The sequence below is a fragment of the Antennarius striatus genome, chromosome 12 (genome assembly GCF_040054535.1).
Source record: "Antennarius striatus isolate MH-2024 chromosome 12, ASM4005453v1, whole genome shotgun sequence".
Classification (NCBI taxonomy): Eukaryota; Metazoa; Chordata; class Actinopteri; order Lophiiformes; family Antennariidae; genus Antennarius; species Antennarius striatus.
The window spans coordinates 8,905,836-8,933,037 of record NC_090787.1 but is presented as its reverse complement, the minus strand read 5'-3'; the positions used below and the strand labels follow the sequence as shown (position 1 = coordinate 8,933,037).

The following is a 27,202-nucleotide window of genomic DNA, read 5'->3' as shown; positions in this document are numbered from 1 at the left end:
TTTTATGATGTCAGAATTGTCTGCTCATTAATGTAGGAGAGAACGGATAAATTGTCAACGTGTCAATGGACAAGGCAATGAAACATACTAGATTCATGATAATGTTCTCGCCTTAGGCTGAGAATTCATCAAAACTTTTCAGTGCCTCTGAGATGCACGACACTGACATTTGCCTGTTGTTTCTTTTCTCAGACTCCATGTGATAACCTCTTAACAAACAACAAATTAATTTTGAAAAAATACCTAAATATACTGTTAGAAAAAACAAAGACGGGCACTGAAATGTCATCATTTCTTTGATGTAATTTGGCGTATCACAGGTAATGTAGAGCCATCAGTGTGATAAGACAGAATCTTTAGGTCTCACGAAGGTGAGCATATCAATGTTCAACATACCCTATTTAAGACTTGACACCTGCACTTTATCATCACTAAAGCAATTGCATATTCTTACTCCTGCAAGCGAGATGAAGAAATCCATCTCCTGCAAGGACAGTCCCTTTAATAAATAGTGCACAGAACACAGGCTCAAAGTCTCCCTATTTCACCTGTTCCACATCCCTCTCTCTCTCTCTCTCTCTCTCTCTCTCTTTCTCTCTCTTCTCTCTCTCTCTCTCTCTCTCTCTCTCTTTCTCTCTCTCTCTCTCTCATGCATGCACTATCCCTCTCATTGAAATTGTTTCATTCCTTCATTCCTTTTAGTCAATCTGGCTAATGCAAAAATCATGTATATCTGTCTTTAAATATTTAATCTTAACAGCAGCAAGACTGAAATACAACGATGAAGAAGGATTACTTCTACCCCTCCTGAAAGGTACAAAAGCTGAGAGAGAGAGGGAGAGGTGGAGAGAGGGGAGAGAGAGGGGGCAGCTGCTGTGCACTTCCAGAAAGAGATGGGGAGCGACAGGGAGAGTTGGGAAAAGAGAGGAAGAAGAAACTCAGCTATTTCTGATGACACTTGTGTTTTGCCATGCACTTTCAGCTACTGGAGTTTGAAGCAGTATAAAAGCACAGTTTGCCTTCGCACAAATCTTCAGCCGCACAGGACAGATGTCTGTTTTCCTTCTTTGGAAACAGCATTTGTTCTTTGGCATAATAGATTCTGGTAGAGGCTGGAGAGAAACACTGTTGTTCCTCTGAACTTGGTGGTGAGAGATAAAGCTTGATAACTGAGCCAAAGCCACATGAATCTTCCATGCAGAGATTCACCGTGGGAACCACCTGCGCCCCGGAGATGCACACCAGCACAGAGGATTTAAACTCCTCTTATGTTAAAATGCTTTCATGCTTATTGATGGGTTTGTATGACTAAGGCAAGTGCTGGAGTATTATGAGATTCTTCACTGTGGAGTGAAAGTTTTTCTAAACTTGCTTTGTGCACAAGTTTTTCTAAAGCCAATAAATCATAATGAAGTGATGTAATTTTATTGCAACAGGCTGAGAAACTTTTCAACTCACCACAGAGAAGTCTTCAGCCGAACAGTTCTGTCCACTGAAATTGCAGCTTTTAAGCATCTCTTCTAACTGATGTCCCGTCCTGTTGAAGATGTCTTGCATGTCAGGGGCGGGATACATTAAATCAGTGGGTTTGTGCCCATCCTTGTTTTTGGGGGGCAAACCTGTCAAGTTTGCCAGGTGATAGATGTCTGCATCTGTTAGAGCGGAGAATCGAAAGCGGTTGATGTTACAGATGGTCACAGCAGGGAAAACCATCTCTGGGGTCGCCTCCTCGTTCAGAGCAGTGACATGAGGGTGTTCCAGGTAAGAGATGGCACATTTTGCCGCCTGGTACAGAAAGAGCGCCAGTGATGTCAAAAAGGCAAGACCCCAGAGAGTCTGACGGATGCCGAGGCGACCGGAGACAAAGATGTGGTTAATCCCATGAAGCGAGCAGGAGTTCGCAAAACCGGCAAAGTCCTTAGCCGGAGGTGCGCAGCTTTCCTCAATCAGGCTCTCCTTGTCCCCATCCTGCTTGCTTTTCTGCTTCTCATCCTCCTCTGCAAATTTAATTTTGCAAACAAATTCGATAGGCATGGAGGCAGCCAGGTCTGCGTTTTTGTTTCTGTTTCTGATGGCAGCTATCAGAGCCCTGGATCACTTCTCTCCCACTTCTCCTAGGCTGCGGTTCTCTCAGCGGGAAACAACTCCAAAAAAAAAAAAAAAGAAGAGAGGGAAGAGGGGAGGGAAAAAAAAGAGACAGGAGAGAGTTTGCTGCTGCTGCGGCTGACGCTGCCTGTGCTGTGACTGATGGTGCTGCTGCTCTTGCTGCTTCTGCCACCGCGGCTCCTGGCGACTGGAGCGCTGCTGCTGCTGTGATGTTTCTGCTCGGAGCGCTCGTCTCAGTGCTTGATCAGCTCTCACAGCCTCACTTATCAGCGGTCTAAAGAAAAGCCCAACCTCACACACTGCCCCACACCTCACTGATTTTATAATAATGCAGCATTTTTTTTTTTTTTTTTTTATTTGGAATCGGACTAAAATAGGCACGGATTACTTAATAATTCATGAGAAGGTAACATGGTGATTATTTCCTCCTCACTGGTGCGCGGGAGTCGCAGCTTTCAGGAGGTCACTGCGTTCTCATCCCGCATGTTTTAATCCACTTGTTTGAACTGCGCTTCCACTTCTTGACCTGAATAAAGTTAACGCGCACATACACACACACACACACACACACACAAATGCACACAAACATCCGGTTTACAAAGAGGGGAAGGGGAGAACTGGCTTTTAATACTATACCCCCCCCCCCCCCACGACGAGGATGCTTAATTAAAACAATAATGAGAAGTGAAAAAGAGCGAAATTGAGCATGAGCAACTCCTGATAATCAATCTTGTCTTAGCAACAAAAAGTAACAGAGTATTGATTGCGCAAACGTGGCTGCCAGAGATTAAGAGAAGCGGTGCAACAGTGTTTTCTTATCAGGAAGTAATGGTAGAATCGCCAGAGTCCCGCACGAATTTGAATTAGTTGAATGCCTCCAGATCTGCAATCCGATGTTGCTAAAGATGTTGAAATGAAGTATCGATCCGCCTCCGCCCCCCCCCACTTTACAGTGCGTGTCTTCGAGCTGTTAATGGCCCTTTTCCAAGCTGACAAACAAAATTAGGCAAATGCTGCGCAGAAAAGTGTGAGCCCTTATGCGTGTTATTCCGCTTTAAATGCAATTAGTCATGCGGGTCACATCACAAGGGGCTGAGACCACCGGAGAAAAGACATGTTTAAAAGTGGATTCAGCCGCTTCCAAACCCAGACGCCAAACTAAATATGTGGGGGCATTAGATTAGTCAAAACTTTATAAGGTGCAGCTATAAAAAAAAAAAAAAGAAAATCCGTTATACCCTCCCATTCCTCTTTCTTCATGGTTGTAATTTAGGTGAAAGTATGTGTACCATTTAACATATATAATTGTCAGATTCCTTTTAGGAAGAAACGGGAGACAAAACTCCCATCTCAGTCACATAGAAAGAATGGCTTCAAAGTTGTTTTTGTTGCAATTTATTCATTTATTTTTTTCTAGTAAGACTGTCTTTTGATGGTGTTTTCTTCTGCTAGATGAGAGAGAGAGACGGAGCTCACCCGACAGAAGTGAGGTGTCCGTGCTTCAGTGATGCCTGGCAGGCACCGGTGTCTGCTAACCAGAGTGTTTTATGTAGTCCTCTGTCACACGATCCTGGGCTTATTTACAGCCTCATAGAGGAAATGAAAGCTCACAGTCCACGCCACGACTAAACACCAAATGTGAGGGGAAAACACGCAGACACATCTGGCACATGAAACCCGGTAGTGAAGTGGAATTACGTTTGTTGTCTGAGCCAATGACGCTCCAAAGGCGACCGGATTTGTGTTTGATGCCCTTAAAACGGCAATAATTTAGCGGTGGCTGACCTTCTAAAAAAAGTGTCATTTTGTAGGAACATTTAAATACATTTCCAGAGGCTATTCTGCGGCCTTTGTCTATTTTAATACGAATAAATAGCATAAATTAAATCTTAATACGGTTTGCCAATGCAATGAGCTGAGTGCTTTTTCTCCTTTTTAAATGCAAGGCTCAGCTGTGAATGGAAACAGGAGAAGTTTTTTATTTTTTCATTTTTTTTTTTTCAAAATCGGTCCGTTTGTTCTGTCTAACAGCAAAACTGCGAGTGGAACTAGAACTGGAGACTGCATGTTAACCTCCCAGAGAGAACAGGCTTGTTTGATCATTTCAATGAAAAGCTCCATCTATTGAGCATCTTTGTTGATCTGTTATGTAAACTGTTTAATTAAGATTAAGATCCGAAGGCAAAAAAAAATCTGATTTTGATGATCAAAAGCAATGAAATATCAATATTTGTTAGTCCCACCTTATTGTTTGCTGCTCCATCAAGTTGTTGGATCATGCATGGATTGTACCCTGTCACAAGTGGATCCCTATGAGGTCAAATATTTCCTATGTTTGGAAACAGCAACAAATATAAAAATGTTATTTTGAGGAGAATATATATATATATATATATATATATATATATTGTATATAAAAATGACTATGTAGCGGGAACATTAAAAAGCCCCGACATGACTGGGAGATTGTTTCAAAAATTTAATGATGCTATTTTTTCCAAACCTGGCAAAAGAAAAGTCTGTTTTGGTTACAACGAATCTGTAATTTGTGAAGTTCTTGACTTCCTGTTCTCTTGCTACTCTCCCAACATTTTTTCACCTCTCTGGGGAACTCATTCACTGATCAAACCAGGTTTAGTGATTGTTGGAAGATGGCGGGAAAGTAAAGGAGGATTTGATGAGATTATATATGTTTTAACAGTAAAATCACTGTTCAGTCTGAGTTTGTCAATTTTGAAAGAACAACGTGACAGTTTGCTTGTAGGTAAACAATAACAAGATTTTCTAATGATTTTTTTTTTTTAATGTGGTTTGGTCGTTAAAGTTGCTGACAGGGATTTCATTGCAGTGTCGCAAAACTTAACCTTTTTGAAACCATGATTCATTTACATGACACTCCAGAATTCCCCTTTAAGGACTACAGTGTTCCTTAATGCAGGATAGATTTTGCCATTAAATATCCCCATAATTAAAAGAAAAAAGAAAAAAATACTGAATACCAATTACACTTGCTTCAGGCACAACAGCCTCACCATTTACTGTCCAAAAAACCCCCCCAAACATCTGAGAATGAAGATCTAGCAGCTGCTCAAGAATCTACAGAGCACAGTCACATTGCTGTGAGACTGACCGATGCTTTCATTTACTAGCCCGTTTTGTGAGTCAACAAAGGCTGAATCCATTTTTTTTGTTGTTGTTCTTAGATGTTGTTGGATACAAAATTAAACACAGTTTAGACACAGAAAACCCTCACAGACATCTTAAACAGAGGTTAAATCTTTTTTTGAGAAAAATGTTTACTGAGTAAACACCACAGAATGCAGCAGGGAAAAGATGAAGAGATTTTCAGACAATAAACAGCTACTGAGTCATCCTCTGATAGTGGTATTTGAAAGTACTTCCCTGAGACATCTTTTTGTCCAGGAAGTACGGAAAAGAAACTCAATTCAGAGCCTGGGTTCTCCTGACGGAAGGCAGTTAATGATCCTGAGTTCCGGTAAATGATGCCATCACCTTAATGTTTGGTACTGGCAAATATGTTTTTGTTTTGAATGTGGATATGCAATGCATGTCGATGTATTATTCAAATCAATACAGCATTTTTCCTCTGGTGAGCAAAAGTAATTTTTAGTAGTCAACTAGAAAATGAAACAGAAATCATGTGTTATTGGTTCATTTTAGTGTACTGTATATACTGAAAGCTAAAAATCTAGATTCAACCAGTTTATAGTTTCCCAATGAGGCGTAGTGTTCTCATCTTTGTCAACCATCAGGTATTATATATCTGTGGCAAAAAAGTTATATGAGCTGGAAAATCACTTTAAGATTTCTACACTGTGAGTCACAGTAGAGGAAAATCTACAAGATGCACATGAAATATCAGGCCTTCATTTTCAATGACAATAAATGACAGCCTGACAATGCTCTATACATCAATTTAAAGTCAAAGTTTCCCACAAGTTAGATTTTTAAAGTTCAAGAGAAAGGATGATTTGTGCAACAGTGTGTTTGTGTTTATGTAAACTGAGAGTGTTAGTATTGTTGTAGGCATTTAAAAAACCGCAGATTCTCAACCATCAAGCAAACCAATTCCAGTCAAAGAGTAATTTTTCTTCAACTAAAGGCTAAGCCCTCCCCAGAAGCGCCTGGAGGCTACACTGTTCATTAAAATCATGCATAGCTTGTTACTAAAGCAAAGGTTTCTTTGAAATGAAATGGGTTTATGCCCTTGAATGAAAAGATGTCAGTAATCTCGGACACATTGCAACATTCTTCTTGTACACATATAAAAAAAACATTACCGGTAACAGTCAAGAAATAAAGTCGCTGCTGCATGAGTTCAAGTTCTTCATTGTTGAAGTACTTCCATTTACAGTGAAGTATTCTTTGGCAGTGGCATCCTTAGATCTCAGGTGTCCTCAAATAAAAGGCTTAAGGGTCTCTTTTCATACTTGGGCCTGCTGTTTGCTGTTGTTGTTGAGGGTTTTTTTCTGAACAAATTATTGAATAATGGACCAAAATATACTGTGTCTTAGTTGTACAGGTTCATTGTCTGTTTTATATGACTTATTGTGAGGAAACATATTGTAAATGTTGAATTTCAAAAACAGGAAAATGACTTGTCAGCCTACTTTTATAGCGCATTATGCTGAATCTGTCAAAGTATTAGATGTAGCTGAACACTCTGAGAAGAGCATGCCATGGATCCTCTATACCTAAATCAATCCTGAATTGATTTGACAGTTCAATTGATTAGATCTTTGTCCAACACGCTTCATTAACAAATATAGATTAATCATTAGAAACTATAAACACAAATTTAGACGTAAATTAAACTGAATATGAACAGGCTAGATGAAAAAGTGCAGCTCTAAAGTCAATGATATTGATGGCTGCACATTCTCCCTAAGGGTGGTTTGTATATGAAGGAATACAAGACATATATTAGGAATGTTTAATTAATTTAACAAATTATTTAATGATGGTTCTACTGGTTGTGTGTGTGTGTGTGCTCATGTTACTGCATTGTGGTAAACTCTGCTGTCCTTCAAAAAGCTACTTGTCATCAATTAATCACAGACTTGACTTTTAATATTCAGTGAAACAATCGGCATTAATCCGGAGTACATGATTAATTTCGTCAATTATTATCAGTTCATAAGGAATGAGCAGAGGAAAATGTATAGCTGACATTTTGTACAAAGGTGCAATATTAAAATACATTAGTATTGTTGTTTTGAATATTACAACAGTGTGTATCTTTGCTTCTATCTTTCTTCAGTAAAATTGAATATAAAATTCCAGCTATGCACAGCAGGTGCAGCCGCAAGATAGGCCTGTACTATGATAGATTTGACGTACAGCACACTAACTGTAGATTTGATACACAAGAAGCTCAACTTTTTGACTTTATTGCTTGTTGATAACAAACAATAAAGGGTCAATGCAACAGAGGCTGCTGCTGCCTCAGCACCAACACAGGCAGGTATCTATGGTCAACAGAGAACCTGGCTCTGAGGTACCAGCAGAGGAAATGTCATATTTGCATAAAAGCCACAAAATATTGGATTTCTTGTTTTTCTTGATTTTTTTCATTATTTGAAGGTGTGTAGTTGCAGAGGTGGAAGACAATATGTTGATATTTGCTCTTTCTTCCTTAAACCAAAGCCCAGAGAGCTTACATTTAGACTGAACCGTTATAATCTAAGGAGGAAATGTGCAGACAGTTACTTGATGTCTCTGGATTTTTCATTTTATTGTCTGAATATTTAACTGACATCTTATGAACAGCTTTAAAGAGTTTAAAAACCCATTTAAACAGAGACATCTCCTTAATGCCACATTTTTCATCCCTAACCTTTAAATCAACAACAGTTATTTTTGTTTGGATTTACCTGCTTAGTCTATATCCTGAGTATCAACCTTGTACATTGAGGTCAAGGGAAATTTCTTTGGTCTTGGGCTAAATTGGAACGAAAGTCTCCTGCATCTCATGCATTTCATGCTTGCCCAGATGTGCATAAATGATCTGTGACAAAGAGAGTTGCTCATGCAAAAGATCCATCTTCATCACCTTGTAAACTAAGCAAATTCAGCAAAGATGGGTTCCTTCCTCCTTCACATTCATTTATGGTATTAGACTTCTCTGACCTACAATAAGCCTTCCTAAAAAACCTAGTGCCATTGCATTTTAAAGGTCACATTTTACCCATGTAAGATTATAATAACACCCATCCTGTCATTGACAGGCTCACAGGTCATGCTCATCTTCTCTCCTGATTTCCCAAGGCTTAAACAGTTCTCCTGTATGCTGCCCATCTAATGCAAAAAGCAGGGATACAACCAGACTGTCTCACCTCAATGTTTGTTCATGTTCCATCTATCCTTCCCTCCCTCCTTCCCTCCATCCATCATCCATCCATCCATCCATCCATCCATCCATCCATCCATCCATCCATCCATCCATCCATCCATCCATCCATCCATCCATCCATCCATCCATCCATCCATCCATCCATCCATCCATCCATCCATCTTCTTGTAGAAAAGACAACAGTAGTTGTCTCATCTTCAGCTTCTTTTTCTGCTTTACGGGTCATGTGACTGCTGTAGCCTATCCCAGCTGACTATAGGGGGTGGGTTACACACTGGATGCATTGCCAGCGCATTGCAGGACACATTTGTTCCTTTCAGATAAAAATACAACACAGTCAAGGCGCAGAGGAATTCACATGATTTAGTATTACCCTTTAACAATAACTGTACACGACAATAAATTAACATGCTACATGTTATAGTGTGTCTTAGTAAGGTTTAGTGTTAATGTGGCCACCAGCAGTCATGTGATGTTGTTAAAAAATGATGAATGGTGCTTTACTGTCTTAATTGTTTACACTCTGATAAAACTTACACAATTGGAGCAGAACTAGTGCATAAATGAAATATTAATCAAAACATTCTTTGTAAAAGATAACATTTATACTAATTTATTTAGTCTGACTTCTGTTTTCATGTTTTCATGTCTTGTATGCACCATTCAGCCATAACACTATAGCCAGAAACAATTGAGGATTAAACCAGGATTTGTCTTTTTAACACTAAGGAGCAAGGGAACATTTTGTCATGGGTGAGCATAAGAGTGTGAATGAATTTGACGGGAGACAATTGTGATAGGACCTCCAAAACTGCAGTTCATGTTGGGTGTTCACATCTGTGGTGGTTAGTGCCTGCCAAAAGTGGTGTCAAAAAGGTCAACAAGTGAACCGGCCATTGCGGCACAGGCACCCGTTGGTAACGGAAGGTTAGACCGTGCTAACTCTTTCCGAAGAAGAACCACACATGCAGAGATTGCTCAAAAATAAACACTGGTCCTGATAAAGGAGTCAGAACATCTATTTTTATATTGGTAGCCAGCTATCAAAACAGTACCAATACAGACCCTTGTATATCAGAATCTATCACAACTAAACCACAGAGCAATGTGTGGAACAAACAAATGTGCTACCTTTGCCTCAAAATTGCATAGATCCCAATCCAACTGAGCATCAGTGGGATGTGCTGCACACACAAATTGAACAACTTGTAGGACTTAAAGAATCTGCTGTTGATGTTATTGTGTCAGATATCAGTGGTCTGGCGGAATCTATGCCTCGATGGGTCAGAGCTCCTTTGACTGTAAAAGACCTACAGAGTATCAGGCCAGACTGAGATGGTTTGGACATGTCCAGAGGAGAGATAGTGAATATATTGGTAGAAGGATGCTGAGTTTTGAACTGCCAGACAGGAGGACTAGATGAAGACCAAAGAGGAGGTTCATGGATGTAGTGAAAGAGGACATGAAGGTAGTTGGTGTGAGAGAAAAGGATGCAGAAGACAGGGTTAGATGGAGGCAATTGATTTGCTGTGGTGACTCCTGAAGGGAAAAGCCGAAAGGAAAATAAGAAGAGAGTATCAGGCATCATGGCTGATCAGCATATACTCCAATGAGTCTGGGTTTTAGAATTCTGCTTTTTTTGTTTATATTATTTGCTTCAAATCAAGTTTGTAACACCAGGGACAGTATTATGAGAAGCTTTATTTTTCATCCTGCGAATTAAGCAATAGTGATACTTCAGTTGGCACTAGTTTGCTACCGTTGACAATGTATTCGGTAGTGCGTAAAGCACCAAAGGTCACCAGTAAAAGTTGAGTCAAATAAGTAAGTAGAATAAAAATACTAAGCAATTCCTAAGCTAACACAAAGTGCAAAAGGAAAGCTCGAAATTGTGTTTGCATGCAATGAGTAGGGCCGATAAGCAGCAAGACTATAGAGGAGACAGAATGATCAAAGTAATTTATAGCTGGGCTCATTTGAACTCACAGTCTTAATATCTGTTCATTTGTGACTTTGGCTTAGCCTGCCTTTGCTGTGAAACTGCAGTGGGGTAATTTGGAGGCATTCACTCACCACTTCATTACAAATTCAGAACACTTGAGTTTTACTGTAGCTTTCATCACTATGAAAATTCTAAACTGAGTGGGGCAGCTAGCGAGGTAACATATCAGCTCACATTAATGCTTAGATTGGACATGGCGTGGTTCAGTAGCTCAGTTCAGCCTTTTCACGCACAAATTCTGCTATGATGTTATAACAGAAGATGAAAGTCAGAGGTTCTGCCGCCCAATGAGAGCTCTCATCATTAAGGTTGCATTATCTTCTGAGGGACCATATGGATACTCTTTTTTTTTTGTATGTGTAAGAACAAACTGCTCAAAAGAAAGATGAAAATATGGGAGCTTGTGCAGCGGACTGAGGAATTGCTGTGCTTTGCACATGGCAAAGAGCAGGGTTCAGTGATTTTTTTTTTATAGCCCTGAGGATCATTTCTCTTCAAGTCCACACAGAGTACTCTGATGTCTAAAATGCTGGATGTTACTCATGCACAGCCTCAATATTCATATGCAAAACAGAGAAAAAAGGTAAACACTGAACATGACACTGTCATTTGCTGGAGGTAAAATAATTGTGCCGATATCTTTGGAATATTTTTCTGAGAAGTTAGATAAATCCTTCTTCTAACCTGACAAATGCAGTGATTTCTTCAAAACGACCAGCAACTACACTCAAACCAAATCAAAAGAAATGGAAACAAATGTGAAAATATTGATCTAAATGCTGGATTGGAAAACAAAGGCTGTTGACAAAGGACAGCCAATAATCAATTTGCAAAATAGCAGGACTCTGCCTTTGTAGCTGAAGGTCGCAGTAGCAAAACAGGTGGCAGAGCAGAACATTTGTTTCCTCCCTCTAAAGTGCATGTTTTAGTCTTCCAAGCTGACCCCAGCATGGGAAGAAAAAATGACCCTTTCTGGTAAATTAGTGCAACAAAAGCCAAATGTCACCTGTTGAATCTTAAATACACACACAAAAAAGCATTCATGTGTACCCCAGCAAACAGATATGAGCTAACTTTTTAGTCTTGTTGCAAGAAAGGTGTCTTTAATAGTCACCAATCACCTGACTGTTTTGTTTTCTGTTTTGGAGAAACTGAGATTAATTACATTTTTTAGTAAATATAACATTTTAGTGGGCCAATTTCCAATTGCCTGTAGGTTTGAATGTGTGCGTGTGATTGTCTGTCTACATGTAGCTCCGTGTTGCACTAGCGTCGCACTTGGAGTGTCCCCTGCCTCACGCCCGCAGTCAGCTGGGATAGGCTCCAGCACCCAGCGACCCATGACATCGGATGCAGCGGTACCGAAAATTTATGAAGGAATGAATGAATGGCTGAATGAAAATTTTTGTGAGCTGTTATTTCCTTGAGTGTGAGGAGACTGATATTGATTCACATCTGCGATGGCAAAAAGCCTCTTAAATTTATTAATGGATGTTCTATCTAGGGTTTACTGACTAGGATTTAACGACTTCAAAATTGTGTGTTGTAAACATCCTGACATCATACATGATGTGTAATCACAGTGAGGTTACTGGGTTTGGTTATGATGTGCTTGTCCACACTGATCACTGTCTATATTTTTGCTAAGCTAGGCTAACCAATGCTTTATCAAGCCCTGGTATGCTGCTTCATTTGTCAGACTGCAGTTTCTGAAGAACCTTCATCTTGTATTTGGTGAAGTGAAAAAAATCGAATTCAGACAGAAGGATAAGGTTAAAAGATAAAGACAGGGGCTCAGCTTACATACCATGGGGAATAAATGATCCACCGCATCACCTGGCTATCAAGACAGAAGGCAATGGAATAAAAGAAAATACTGACTTTGTTTTTCTTCTCAGCAATCTCCAACACTAGTTTGGTTGAAATAAATCCTTAATTCACTGTGATAAGTCAAACCATTTTGGTAGAACCGATTGATTTTCACTGCTGGTTGTCTGATTTATGACTTCCCTCTCACTCAGCTTCTGATATTCTCAAACATACCCCCGGGAATTTCCACCATGCCAGTCATAGTACAAAGTAATACAAAGACAAGCCCAAAGTTTTGTTTTTACAAGATGTATTTCATTTAAGTTGGGTTTTGATGATTATAATACTCTGTGTGTGTCCAACTTAATCAAATTATAGGTTTTAATTAGTTTGGTTGAATCGGTTGGAGCAAAAAAAAAAAAGGATTTTATTCTCCAAGAACAAAAACTCAACTTTTCTTGCGAATTACATAAATATTAATTTTTCCACTGAACATTTTTGACATTGTGTACAGTGTATACAGATCTGCCTCTACTTTCTTGATATTATTAAAAAATGAAAAATAGCAGCTTATCCATGCCTTGTTTGTGGCTTTCAAGGAACTTAATGCAGAACTTCATAGTAGTTATTGGTAATTTATCATCCTGTTATCGTCATTTACCTCTTCACATTTGATGCCGAGCGGGGATCTCCTAACTGGACAGATGCTTAGACTTATCATTCCGCTCATAGCTCAGTCAATCAGTGTGGGACAGATGGGATGGGGAGAGAGGATGGGAAGCCTGGGAGGTGCCACTGACCACCCTCCCCTCCTCATCAGCTAGACTAACAACATGGACCCATCATGGGGCTGAACCATCCTCAGCTCTGACAGGAGCGACTGTAACTTGCCCTCGAGCCCCCCAAAACAACCAGGTGCACTCCTCGGCCAGCTGTGTCGAACAGCCTGCAACACTGGCCTGCTGAGGGTTGAACAAATTCTTCACTAGCCAAAGGGGGAATTAGTGTTCATTAGGCATTTGACATTTTATAAACAGCAACACAAATAACTGTTGCTGGGGGGAGGGGATGCTTAGAATGATGTAAAAATTTGAGCATCAAAGATGTAAAAAAATGAGAAATATTGTAAGTAAATTGAAAAAAATGTGTCTGTCTTTTTATTCTGTTTAAATGCCTCAATTTGTTCAATTTAATTCTGGAACTGCTCATTTAGGAAAATAAGATAATGCTGAGCGATCACTGCAAAAACCCAAAATAAAACAGATTTAAAAATTGAATAAATTGTTTTCAACATTTCAGATTCAAAAATATTGTGCTGCTGTCTGTTCCTGTAGCCTTTTATTTGTTTGTTTCTTTTTTTATGTAAGAAAAATATCATGTGAAACTACTTTGTACCTCTATATTTTGACAGTAACCATCATACTGATTGGATAAAATAAATAAACATTTACTGTAGTTTTAAATTTCCAATAAGCTTTCACTACATTATACAGATAATTTAAAAGAAGTCTGAAAAAAGTCTATGTTTTTCTTTTTTTTTTACTAAAGGTAAAAATGTCCCACACTGAAAAAACCAGTGTTAAATCCTGAGTTTTTCAGTCCTCTAGCATGTGAAAAACCACCAAAGCATACATTTTCCAGGATTTATCAATTCACTTTTCTTATAATACATCTAATTCTTGGAAAAGTAAACTGTCAAATTGTAGTTCACTACAATGAACTGTAGGTCACTTGAATAGAAAAGAACCATGAATCCTATTAGTTACTCCTGTGTTCTCACTACCTTTGAATAGCTAAACATCTGCTGTGGAAATGGTTTATGACAGTTTTTTTTTATTTCTTGCTGAACTTGATTGTAGGGCCTATGTTTAACTTTAAATGTGGAACGATTTACTGCACAGATTAGCCTGCTTCACTGCCAAGCTGAAGTCTGACCAAATGTTTTGCTTTCAACTGGGATGCAGATAGATTTCTTCTGTGATTGGAAAACAGGCATATGCAGAACATTACTTGGTATGTATAACACATTATATTATTTATTTCAATGGATGAATACTAAAGTTTTATTCTGAATGGATATGTCTGACATGAAGAATGGATAAATGTAGTTACTGTTACATTGTTTATTTACTGTTAAAATATTTCATTGCTCAATTGCTAATCATGTAGCTGTTTAATAGAGTGATACTGAGAAAAAACAAAAGTTGACAACATAATACATAAAAAGTGCCAATTTACATAACTGTGCTATGATTTGATTAGTTAGTCTCACAACTAAGAGGAGACTGTCACCGTCAATTGTTTTTAGAGAAACTTAAATTGTAATCTGTGAGGAGAGGCCGACTCACTGCTGGATGATGAAAGTACACAGAGCTTAGACAACCAAGTCCCAGAGGGCAGTCCTGACACAAGATAATAAACCCTGCTGCATCATTCTTGCCCATATTGATCTCACCTGATCAATATATCAGTTGCCAGGCATGATATCTGAGGCACACTAGAGCTGGCACCAGGTCATTAGCATCAGGTGAATGATTGACTGACAAGAAGTTGGGTGAGGGAGAGGGCGATCATAGTGGGGCAAGATGCAGGGTGAGAGGCATTAATAATCCAAAATAGTCATTCGGTGATGGAATTCTTGAAATACAAACAGAGAAATCAATTTCACAGTGTTTGATAAGCTTTGACATCAGCCATCTGCACTGTGCAAATATTGAAGATTGGTGCTGCTTTATTATTTCTTCTACTCTGGGTCAGTTCATAACAAAAGCTTGGTATTCAAAGCATCATGCTCTGCAATCTGACATGATTACATCCCGTTTCAAAGCGGTGATGTATTGTTATTGTCAGCGTTCGTCCCTTTGTCGGTTAGTCCATTCGTCCGTCTGCCTGTCCGTTTGCCCGTCCATCCATCCATCCGTTAGTCCACCAAATATCTTCGCAGCCGTTGCAGATAGAGGGATGAAACAAAAAGCACATTACTCGGCCGGCAAAGGGGATTAAAATGAAATGACGACCTTGCCTTTGAGCAAACTACTGTAGGTCAAGGTTAAATTTTATCTTTTGTTCTCTCAGGAACTGGTTAAGATAAAAAGACGAGGGAGAAGGCCAATATCAGTAAGACCATTGATCAAAGCTAGTGTTTTGATCAAATCACTGGTTGCTTACTAATTCATGTTGCAATTACAGCAGGAAAAAAAACCTCACTCTAAAATCTGACAGGAGATTGTTTCCTTTATTTACACACTTCAATATGCATTAAATTATAGTCTTTTTTGTCTTTATAACATACATCACCTCTGTAGTTCTGCTGTCTACCACAACCCATGCCGAGCAGCATAACTTTATAACACCCCAAGATTAAGATTCCACGTCATGTCAACATAACTTAGCAACTACAAACCTAAGTGAAGAGTTTGCTCTGATGTCAGACATCATGTGGCCTTTATGGCTTTCTTGTTGGCGCAACTTCTGCAGCCTTTCATCCTTTCAACCACATCTCCACGAACTTCTGAGAAATGAATGAACGTACAATGTATTTATGTGCAGGGGGACGTTTGTGAACATCGAGACTGCCGGCAAGTCTGTTCAGGTTGAAAGTTAAAGCCAGCAGCGTAGACTATAGGCTTCCCTTAAGAAAACTGTCACAACCTGCCTGTTATTCCACTTTTTTTTTTTTTAAATTATTGACGGAGTTGTCCCCCTGTAGGAGCTAAATGATGCAGGAGCCAATGCTGGCTGGGTTCGTTTTCTGCCTGGAAGAATTAAGCGCTGAATGCTGAATGTTATTTGATTGTTAATTTGATGTTAATTATTAGTTGAGTTAACTAAGAAATTTAATGGAAACAGAGTAATCAAACAAAATGACTTGGATTTTTGATAATCAGGAAGTGCATCAGTGCGTCATTCACATAAAAGCGGTGGAATACATCATTGGATTAAAGCTCGGTTTAACGTCTACGCCCCAAAGATAAAATTAATTCAGCAGGGATAGAGATGTAAAAGTTACATTACGGTACTACCGTATTTTATTTCATTTATGTGTTGTGTTTATGTCCTGTAATAGTTTCTGTAAGTTTCATGGAATAGTACTGTCATATTTAGAGTAATTATGGCATTTAATTTACCTCAAATCGTAATTATAAATTGAAATTAAATAAATACCAATTTGAGAACTTGGAAACAACCTCTCAGAAGCAACTGCGTTTGTAGCTTGAGGTATGTATGTATGATTGACAGGTAGGGGGTGGAGTTGGTGACAGCGTGAGACTTTTTCAAGTGAGCTTATTCAAATATATAGGTGGGGAGATTTTTGAGTCTTCCTATGTATGCATCACATACAGTATAAAGTCAGTGCTGAGTTTTAATTTTACAACTCTGATGTGAGTTGGAGAAAAATGACAGAAAAAGGTAATCCTGGGTCATCATGACTATATGTGGCACAAAGGTAAACAGTGAAGTGCCAACATTTCTACAAAATATATTGATGAAAGATGAGGTTTTGAAACAGTAGTTGTAAAAGGGGGTCAAAGTAATGGCAACGGTATACTTAGTGACTGTCGATGAATCGACAACTAAAAGATTTTTACTTTATCTCTTCATCATTTCCTTTTTTGTTGTGTCCGTAGGTATTTGTCATATCTTACATGAACTGAGGCGACACTGGCCCTGATGATGCCCAGTGATACTGCTCCATTTTGTTTGTACTAATGCTTACAAGACAGAATGTGAAAGAATGTGGAAGCCTGTTGGACACTAAACATATTCACTGCTCAGTTTGACAAATTGACCTGTAACATCTGAAAATGGCGAGTATTTATTTTTTTTACTGGAACTTGTTTCATATGCATTGAATGTAAATAGAATAATACATGAATCCAAATTAGTATTTATATGTTATTTTCAGCAATATTTTGCACAACTTCGAACATTTTGTTACTTATGTGGTACAGGTTCATGTTTATCCAACATTAATCTGAGTTACTGAGATGAGCACCATTGGAAAAATATGACAGTCTAACTATAAACAGTCATTCTAGCATGAAAACCAAGAAAAATAAACCACTGCAGGCTTTAAAATGAAGCCATATGCAATGGTAACTTGAGAAGATTTGTAATCCTGTATTCCTGTATTCATAATGTATTCATTTTTGTTCTTCACTCTTAAATTATAGAGGAGGAAGAATATTAGCCAGTACATCAAGGAAGCTATGGAAAACAGCACTTGATTTAAATGACAGTGATTTTTGTTGCTGTTGCCTGAACAAGGCTTAGGGTAACCAAACTATATTTATCTCCTCATGTAGATAAATTTATTTCTGTGAAGTGAAATTGGAAACTTGCAAAGTGTTGCTTTCAGAGTAGCTTTCCCAATGCTATTCATTGATGTGACAAATGGAATTTACTTGTACAATCACAGGCAATATTATTAAAAAAAATACTTCCAGTGACTTCCTCATTGATAAATTCATGTTCAATGATATCCTGTATTTTTATTACAGAAATCACATCTGCTTTAGACACATGCTTGTGTATAATAGTGCTATGCTATGCTATGCTATGCTATGCTATGCTATGCTATGCTATGCTATGCTATGCTATGCTATGCTATCTCACTGGACTCTTCTGGACCTACTAAAATAAGGCCAGTCTGATGGGACAGGCTTAATAATGAGGGGTCAGGCTCTGAGGATTCTCTTATCAAATTCTGATTGTCATCTTTTATACAGAGTTGATTTTCATGTTCTATACAAATAGTAAAAATAGGAGTACACATTATTGATGAGCTTCCAAACCCCTCACTATGTAAACACAATGTCTCTAGTCACTCTTTACCAGATCATACAGAGACCAGCACTCTGTGTGCTGATCATCAATATATATCTACCACAGTGTAAAAAAACAAAAATTGTAAGGGCTGTTCCTCCAATGAACAGGTCAGAAATTTCACACACACGAAACATGATTGATTTAAATCAAATAATGGGGAATATTTTTAAAGTAGGAAGTGTTTTGTCTGTGAATTAATGGTAGGTCTTTTGACAGCCTCTGGCACTAATAAGATCAGCAAAATCCATAATGGCATATGACATTTTATCATGTTTTTGGCTTCACCTTCAGATTGGAACATTTAGCTGTCACTGTGGCCAATTTTCTCAGATACCTCCTGTTGTGCAGGATAATAACACTTAATTAGCCAGAGAATGAATGAATGAATGGTTTCCCCTTTTTTCCAGTCATTTCTCTCCATTTCCCTTTCCTTTCATCTCATTGTCTTTATGTTTTGGAATGTGGCTGTCTGACAGGGTTAACAGTGAGTGAATCATGTCTTCTGCTCCCTGAACATTCACCTGCACAGTGAGGGGTCAGAACACTGCGCAGCCTGGTCTGGCCATAATCAGAGTCTTCACAAGTATCAAGCTTTCAAGAGACATGGAGGTCAGAGCAGCAGCTGGGAGGTGGGAGGACGAGGGCCCATCTGTCTCCAGCCCGATGCTACTCTTGTCACCATTGTTCAGCATGGCTGTAATGTCTGCCATTAGCCTCTAAGATACTTTATAGTTTGTGTCTACAAACCAAGTCAATTAGATCAAAGTCTTCAGTGCGGATCAAATTAAAGGCAAGTAATGGAAGTCGGAATAAAGACAAACTAATCGCTCTGTTAGCCTACAGCACTCTAGCTAAATGCTTGTCAAAATGTTTGCATTCTAAACAAAAGACAATGTTCTGATACAAAACACAAAATGTGTATCATTTAATGTATTCATGTTTGTAAAGATAATGTTTCTTTAATACACGGAATTGCACTGCATTCCGTGAGTCTTGGAACGTAGGGCACACACGGATGCTCTCAGCCAATAGTACGCGTATACAGTAACACGTGACTACCAACTAAACATCTCTCTCTCTCTCTCTCTCTCTCTCTCTCTCTCTCTTAGACTCTCTCTCTCTCTCTCTTAGACTTCACAACACAATAAACACACTTCCTGCTCTCTGATACCTCAGTGTCAGCACAGTACAGCCATTGTGCTGCTTTGAACAGTCATGTGGTATACTATTATAGCATAATAGACAACTAGCTTCAGAAGACCACCTTTCACTTAGTGGCATAAACATGAACACTTAAATAATCATTGAAATAATCACTCACATACAATGTAAGCAAATGTAAGTTAGCAAAAAAACAAATCTGCTATACTGCACTTATTGTGAGAAGTTCAATTCAAGTAGATATAACATACTAGCATAAATTCCCACCATTCAACCAAAGATATATTTTTATCAATGTTAAGGGTTATGAAGACTAACAGTCTCCCCTAAATATTAGGGAAATCCCAGACCTCGACACAAAATTTGATCTTCTAAAGCCCTCAGGTTTAAATGGTCATTACTGTTCTCTGCATCTCACAGCCTAGCTTAGCTTTGAATCATGTATTGTAGGTTGACTCTAAATAAATAAAGATATTTGATTTTTTTTTTCTTATGGGCAAAAAAGGCCTAGGCTGTTAACCTTATTGATCTGGGTGTAAACAAAGAACTGATGGAGACATGATCTTTTTGTTACAGTAACTCTTTTGCATACTCATCTTGACTTTATAGCTAGAAAACGAGAAAAAGGTGCTCTTGTGAGAATTTTATAAAATAAGGCTGGCACTACTTCTGATTGTCAAAGGAATCCTTTCATCACAAATGTTTTTCACTAATGTCATTACCGTCAATGTGTGTTCTATTATAGGGTTGAGCCAGCTACTCATTTCAGACGAGTATCCGGTACGGATAACGTATTTTTGATGAGTACGAGCATGATACGAGTAAAACTTGCCAATACTCGTGCTGGTTCATTCATTCATTTTCCTGACCGCTTCATCCACATTGCGCGGGTCAGGGGGAGTCTATTCCAGCTGGCATAGCTGAAGGAAAATCCTCAGAACTGACTGTCTTCACGCTCTGTGATTGGCCAGTCACACACAGCGCCCGTCCCTCCCTACAGACACACAACACCAAAGCCAGAGTGTCACTGGCCCACTCTCGCACACACACACTCAGACATTGACTGATCTCTCTGTGCGTGACTTCACTGTAGCACACATTGTTCTTCTTACATTTTCTTCAGCTTGCCTCTATTTCGGTCTATTTAAGGAAACCCCAAATTCTACTTCATGGGTCAGAGCTGGATCCTCTTGCAGCGCCGGAGACCAGACAACCCAAATGTGTTTTGAGGGTTTGTTGGGAATATCTGGTGGAACCCTCTGTCAACAAGGTCTTTTAACTCACACTTTTGAGTCAGAGTGGACAATGTTCTCCACCTCCAATTGTCAAAGCAGCTATTTTGAGATGTGGTCACAAGGTTTCTGGTGCCTGTCATGGTGGCAACCCCCGAACCTGGTTGTGGAAGTACGTGATGTTGTCAAGATGAAGAAATCATATCGACTCTTGTTGAATCATGGGACTCTGGAGGCAACTGACAGCTAAAAGTAGGCCAGGTGTGCCGTGGCACAAGTGGTTTTGGAGACAAAAATTCAGGTCTGGGAGGAGTTCGGGAGGCCATGGAAGAGAACTATCAGTCAGTCTCAAAGAAATTTTGGCAGACCTTCCGGTGCTTCAGATGGTGCACCACCAACACTGTTGACAGTGGAGGCGGGTAGCTGCTGACCTTGACAGAGAATATTGTTGGGCGGCGGAGGGAACAATTTGAGGATCTCCTCAATCCCACTACCATGTCTTCCATGGCCTCAGTGATGCATTTGTTTTATAATTTTGTTGTGGTAAAGAAGGAGCTCAGTTGAAAGATGAAGCTCTGGATTTTTCACTCAATCTACAGGTATATTCCTACTTTAACCTATGGTCATGAGCTTTGGGTCATGACCGAAAGGACAAGATCCAAGATACAAGTGATTGAAATGAGCTTTCTCCGTAGAGTGGCTAAGCACACCCCTAGAGATAAGTTGAGGAGCTCGGTCACCTCCTCAAGTTGAGCTCAGTCACCAGAGAGGAACTCGGAGTGTAGCCACTGCTCCTCCATATCTTGCGGAGCCTTCATACATGTTAAACATTGCAAGGTGATAAAATGTAATTTTTAATTATTTTTGCTAGACCTCTGTTACTGAAATTTTGCTGAAATTACTTTCAGCCTTCTAATTTGTAAATTAGAAAAATGTAATGTCAAATGTAATTCTAATTTAGCCATTAACTCCATGAAGCAGTTTTTACTGATCTGATAAAACTGCAGTGCAGACCTTTTTATTTTTGTAATACAAACAAAAAACAACATCCTGCCACAATAAATGTATTAGGTAAAAAGGCCACCAGAATCAAGTCCATCAATTACACTTTAAAGGTCATACAAACCCATGCATAGCCTAAGCACCCACATGTTTTGCTCCACTTTTATTTGTGTCTTTAATGATTTAACCCAGTAGAGAAAAAATCAAGATTGATCACTTCTTTTCAGCAAACCATGGGTTAGAAATAGGGCAGAGATTCCATAAATTGCTAAATGAGACATATCGTATCCCTTTTGATTTGCCCACAGTGGAAGTCATAGCAATAGCAAACTAACTGATGTCTGTAGTCTTGATCAAACAGTATGAAACTGCTAGACAGCAGGACTGAGATGAGAACAATGATGCAGATGGTCAGTAAATGACTTCAGTCAGTCATCAATTACCCCAAAGACTGTGGGAAGTACAAAAACCACCTAATTACATTTAATTTCGACTCTAGATGTTGAACAGGAGGTTAACATAATATCACTTAACCATCGTCATGGTTCAGTGAAGCCAAATGACTAGGCTAATGAAAGCCAGTCTGCCTCCCTAACACCCTCTGACTGGTCATTTTTTGTGAGACAAGTCGCTCTTGAAAATCCAATTTTCTGTGCGTTTGGTTTTTTTTATGTCTATTCACTTGTCATGTCTTACGTCAAAGAGATTATTTTTTGCCGTTTTCCTGCCTCTCTCTAAATCAATCATTTACAGCAGGTACAATGCCTGCGTAGGGCAAATCCTTTCTGCATGAGCTCTCCACCTGTAGCAAAGACTTGTGAATAGAACTGTTGAACAGAAGGAATGAGTTCAGGGATTTTGAATGTGACATTGGTGGTATAAACTCACTTGTAAGACTGCACTACAGTTGAAGACATGGACATTGACAATTTAAGGTATCCGGAGTACAAGCAGGGAACTCTTCAAAGTGCTCTTGTTGAAGGAACACACTTCAAATCATGTGGAAGTATAAGGTTACACCCAGAACTTGGACGTTGTACAAGTGTCTCATCAGTCGCCACATCACAATCATAGATCATAAGGAGTTATTGAAGTCACAGCTTGTAATGGGTCTGTAGAAGTAATGGCAGAATGGCGCTAACTTTGACAGACAAATAGCCAATTTCCTCTGCAACCTCATAGCTCTCATTTTAAATGGCATATTTCTAAAAGGGAGAGCACGAAAAAAAGATCTATAAGAAAAAATATAGACATCAATGCAGGCTTTGTGATTGAGGAAAATAATAAGATTTTGTAAAATGAATGTCAAATTCAGGGGGTACAATGACTCTCTCAAGAGGAGCGGGGGGGAGGTGGCGAGGTCAGCACGGGGTTGAAAATGGATTTAATTTAATTTAAATTTAATTTTATACTGTTGTATATATATATATATAAAATTTATTTATTTATTTTTTATACTGTTTTTATATTTTAATTCAATTTTATACTGTTTAGATTTTATTTTATACTGTTTATATTTTAATACTGTAATATTTTTAAATTTTATACTGTTTATATTTTTAGTTATAGTTTAGTATATAAGTCCTGTTAGTGCTGCATGTGTCTGTCTGTTAGTGTAATGTATGTCTTGTGGTATGTCCTGTGATGTCAGTGTTTCCTTTTCTCCTGGTGTTTATCCAGTATTATTTGTTAAGTAATGCCTGAGCAGTGGATATATGCAATTTCCTCCGGGATTAATAAAGTATCTATCTATCTATCTATCTAAATTCTGTGGTGAGCCTCATATTTGGACAGTTTCAACAATTCGGACCTTTGTAGATCCCACAATAACCCATGGACATTCAAAACTGAACTGTGGAACAAAAAAAAAAAACACATGCCACCTACTGTAAACATGCTTGTGAATAAATTACTTCCTCCAGTGCTTACATTGACAGATATCTGTGCTCAGATCAGAATAAATCTCAATTAGGTTTTCATAGCAGTATAAAGCTTGTTTTGACAGATTCAAGCACACCACTGTGTAATTAAAAACAGCACTGCCATCATCAGCAATCACATGACATCATAACCCCCTTATTTGTCTGTTATCTTGAACATCTTAAAGTGGTTTGTGTGTGAAAGGGTAGGCTTTGTTGCTCTAAATACTGATTGACAGCTACTACAAATCAGTTCTAAAGGAAAAATTTGGTGAATGATCTCTCTTTGAAATGAGAAAATTTTAAACTCTCTTGGGTCTTTTTGTCAGCTTGGTTCACATTAAGCATTTCATAACTCTTTGTCGCTGTTGTGCACAAAATCAATTTTTTTTTAGTTGACATGGTGTTATATCATTAATTATTCTATTTTTCCTCATAAGATGTGTAATAAACAGTCACACCATGGCTTCATATTTGTGAAGCTCTCCTTTTCTTGAATAAATGGGAAGTACGACACTCCTTTTTCTGCTCTAGAACAGTACATTCTGGTACTAGTAATCCTACCACTACAGAAGAAAGATACACTAACATGCTAAATAGACATCCAGTGTCAATACAGGTTTTTGCAAGAAATGTACTACATGAATCTGAGTATTGTTAAAGGGGTTTACACTTATGCTTGAAAAAAGGGCTTCTCTTGCCACTGTATATTTTCTTTCAAAGAGTAATTCCCATCAGTCAAAGTATCTTATTTGTATGTGCATATTCAGCTGTGATCATACCCTAATGGATAAAGGCATTGCTTAGTTTTCACCTTGATGACGGGGGCAAATGCTCCACCATCAGCATCTTTTAAATCACCTCTGTCTCTTAAAGAGCATGCTACAGAGTTGTGGTACAAAATGTAAAATCATTTGTGAACACTGTTTGCCACTAAATAAAATCTACCGTTAGTATGGACCTAGCTAGATTTATTAATCATTATAATGGAAAACAGTGTCTGTTAGACAGAGAGAAAATATCAGCGGCCTGTAATCTAGAACATATTATATGTTTACCATTTCCTCTCTCCCTCAACATTAGTTGTGCCACATTATCGACTGACAATAAAAGATTAATGTGTTCTTTGGCCATACTTTCAGCATAACTATCTCCCCTAATCCATTGTCCATTGCTTACAGGCTGGTATACATAGTGATCAGAATACTGATATCACTCCAAGGACCGCTTGGCTTTGAAGAGAGATGAGGACCTGAGAAACATGCAAAAGACTTTATTATTGATGAATGTGATGCAAATATTTTTTATTGTAAAAATAAATTAGCACTTCTTTTCATAATGCATGCAAAATTTAACACGCGCTTTACACTTACACTGTCCATCACTATGAAGAAACCACCTAGGACTACTCAATGAATCAATTTTCTGTTCCCCTTATAAAAGGCAATAAATGTAACTGCTTTGAAGACTTTGTACATGACTGTGTGGAGTTTGCATGTTCTCCCCATGTCAGCATGGGTTCCCTTTGGGTTGTCCGGCTTCCTCCCACTTCTAAAAACATGTGCTTCAGGTTAATTGGCCATTCCAAATTGCCCGTAGGAGTAAGTGTGTGCGTACGTGGTTGTCTGTCTCTGTGTGGCTCCGCGGCACCTTAGCGTCATGCCCAGAGTTTGCCCCACCTCACGCCCTAAGACAGCTGGGATAGGCTCCAGCTCGCCGCGACCCCTGCAAGCGGATGAAGCGGTTGGGAAAATGAATGAGTGTATGGCTCCAATTCGAACAAACATCTCAACCATGCTTTCAAAATGTAGGCCACAAAATCAAGCATCAAAACATGAAAAAAAAAAAAAAATTGACTTTTTCATAGTCACTGCCTTGCACCTTCACCGATATTAAAACCCATTGTCCTGCTTGACTTGCACTGACCTTTGATCTTTAGGAATCATTCTCTTATTACCTCTCGCTGTAGTTTTATATTAGCTGCTCCTTAGATGAGATGGTGGCCTGTCACATGGAACTGTGATATCAAGAGCTTGCCACCTTCAATGATAATAGCCAGGGGCTACGTTGGCAGAGGGCTGTCTTAGGCTTTTATGATGCGTTCCAGTGTCACTGGTTTAAATAACTACAATTCCATGTCACATAAAAGGCGGCGGGGTGAACAACACGCTGCAGGATGTTTGAAATAAAATATTTGTTCTGCCAGTGACAAATAATAGATCATACAGATGTAGCTATTTTCTGGCATTCTATATCTGCTCCTGTGTTTTCACTGATGTCTTCACAGTTCAACCTGCAAACAGAGACAGAATTCACAAATGTGTGTTTGGGGCTGAGTTTCTTGATTAGAGGAAAGTAATTCTGGAGGTAGGGAGAGCATTAATCACTGTCACCTTTCTGATAATTTGTTTTCACTCAAACTAGGTTTGAGTAAAAAAAAAACAACCTAAACCCATCTCCTACAAAACATTTTTGTATGAATTTCATCTGAAGGCCACATTATCACATTTGCTTATGTTTAATGGTACATTTGTCAAATGGTTCTGTTTTTACGCTAACTTTATTAAATATGTTTTCAAAAAGAAAGACTTTGATTAGTCCAGAGTGATTGATGGTGCTTGATGAGATTGCTTTAGGATAAATTGATTTTGGTTCAATGTTAATAGAATGAACCCTTTGCAACTTGTTGCATTTTGTGCAACAAGGACACGCATAATTAAGATTAAAGATTAAATCCACTTTATTGATCGAACTTCTCTTTAAACTCATCATGTTCATGCATATATATACTGTATATATACTGTATGTATATATATATATATATATATATATATATATATATATATATATATATATACTGTATATATATATATATATATATATATACTGTATATATATATATATATATATGTGTGTGTGTGTGTGTGTGTGTGTGTGTGTGTGTGTGTGTGTGTGTGTGTGTGTGTGTGTTAATCACAGCACACAACGTTGTGTACAGGCCCATGAAACAAACACAACACACTTAGGGGCCTGTAGGCATGCAATTAGTAACAGCACTACAGGTGAGGCAGAGTGCCTTTGGGATGCGACCCAAATGAGCTGGTAAGGGGGATGGTGCCTTGCTCAAGGCGCCTTGGCAGTGACTGAGAGGTTAGCTGAAACCTCCCACAGTCACACTCCAAGGATGGCTGGCGGGAGTGGGAATTGAACTGTCGATGTCTGGTCATAAGGCATCCTCTCTACCAATGAGCCACTGCTGCCCCCGGCAAAAAAGTGGAACGCTTCATGAATTTGCGTGTCATCCTTGCGCAAAGGGTATGCGAATCTTCTCCGAAGTAATACATATACAGTATTATTTCGGTATTACTGTATTACTATTATCTTTACATATCCGATAAAGACAATAATTCCTTTTTAATTAAAACACAGCTCGAATTTTCAAGCTGTGGTGGAATCACTGTCTTGTTTGTTTAAAAGTTCCCTCGTGCTTTAGTTTTCTTTTAGCTTTCTTTTCTCCAGTCACAAAGTAGTGGTCTGACTGAGAAAGCACTATGCTGTTTACCTGAACCTTTTCTTTAACCTTGTGCCGTTGCCCTGATTTTCAGCATGTTTGCTTTGCAATCACCTGACCTCAGAAAATGGTTGAAAACAAAAAAGTACTTATCCATTGCCCTATTCTTCCTTCTTCTGTGCTTTAAAGCTTTACATTAGTGGAGTAACATAGGAATGACACAAAAATCTGTCTGCATTCGCATTAGCACACAAAAGG

The 27,202-nt window shown here is 38.7% G+C and overlaps 1 protein-coding gene and 1 pseudogene across 1 annotated transcript in view; both read right to left on the bottom strand.

Moving 5' to 3' along the window:
* The window catches only part of asic4a (acid-sensing (proton-gated) ion channel family member 4a), a 77,980-nt gene extending 75,637 nt beyond the window's left edge, over positions 1-2,343 (bottom strand). The window contains exon 1 of the mRNA XM_068330234.1: positions 1,459-2,343. Within this exon, the coding sequence (XP_068186335.1) occupies positions 1,459-2,034 (576 nt within the window). The 5' untranslated portion in view covers positions 2,035-2,343. The remainder of the gene's footprint in view (positions 1-1,458) is intronic.
* A 24,357-nt stretch (positions 2,344-26,700) lies between these two features.
* LOC137605548 (U6 spliceosomal RNA) lies at positions 26,701-26,800 on the bottom strand (annotated as a pseudogene).
* Between the last annotated feature and the right edge of the window lie 402 nt (positions 26,801-27,202).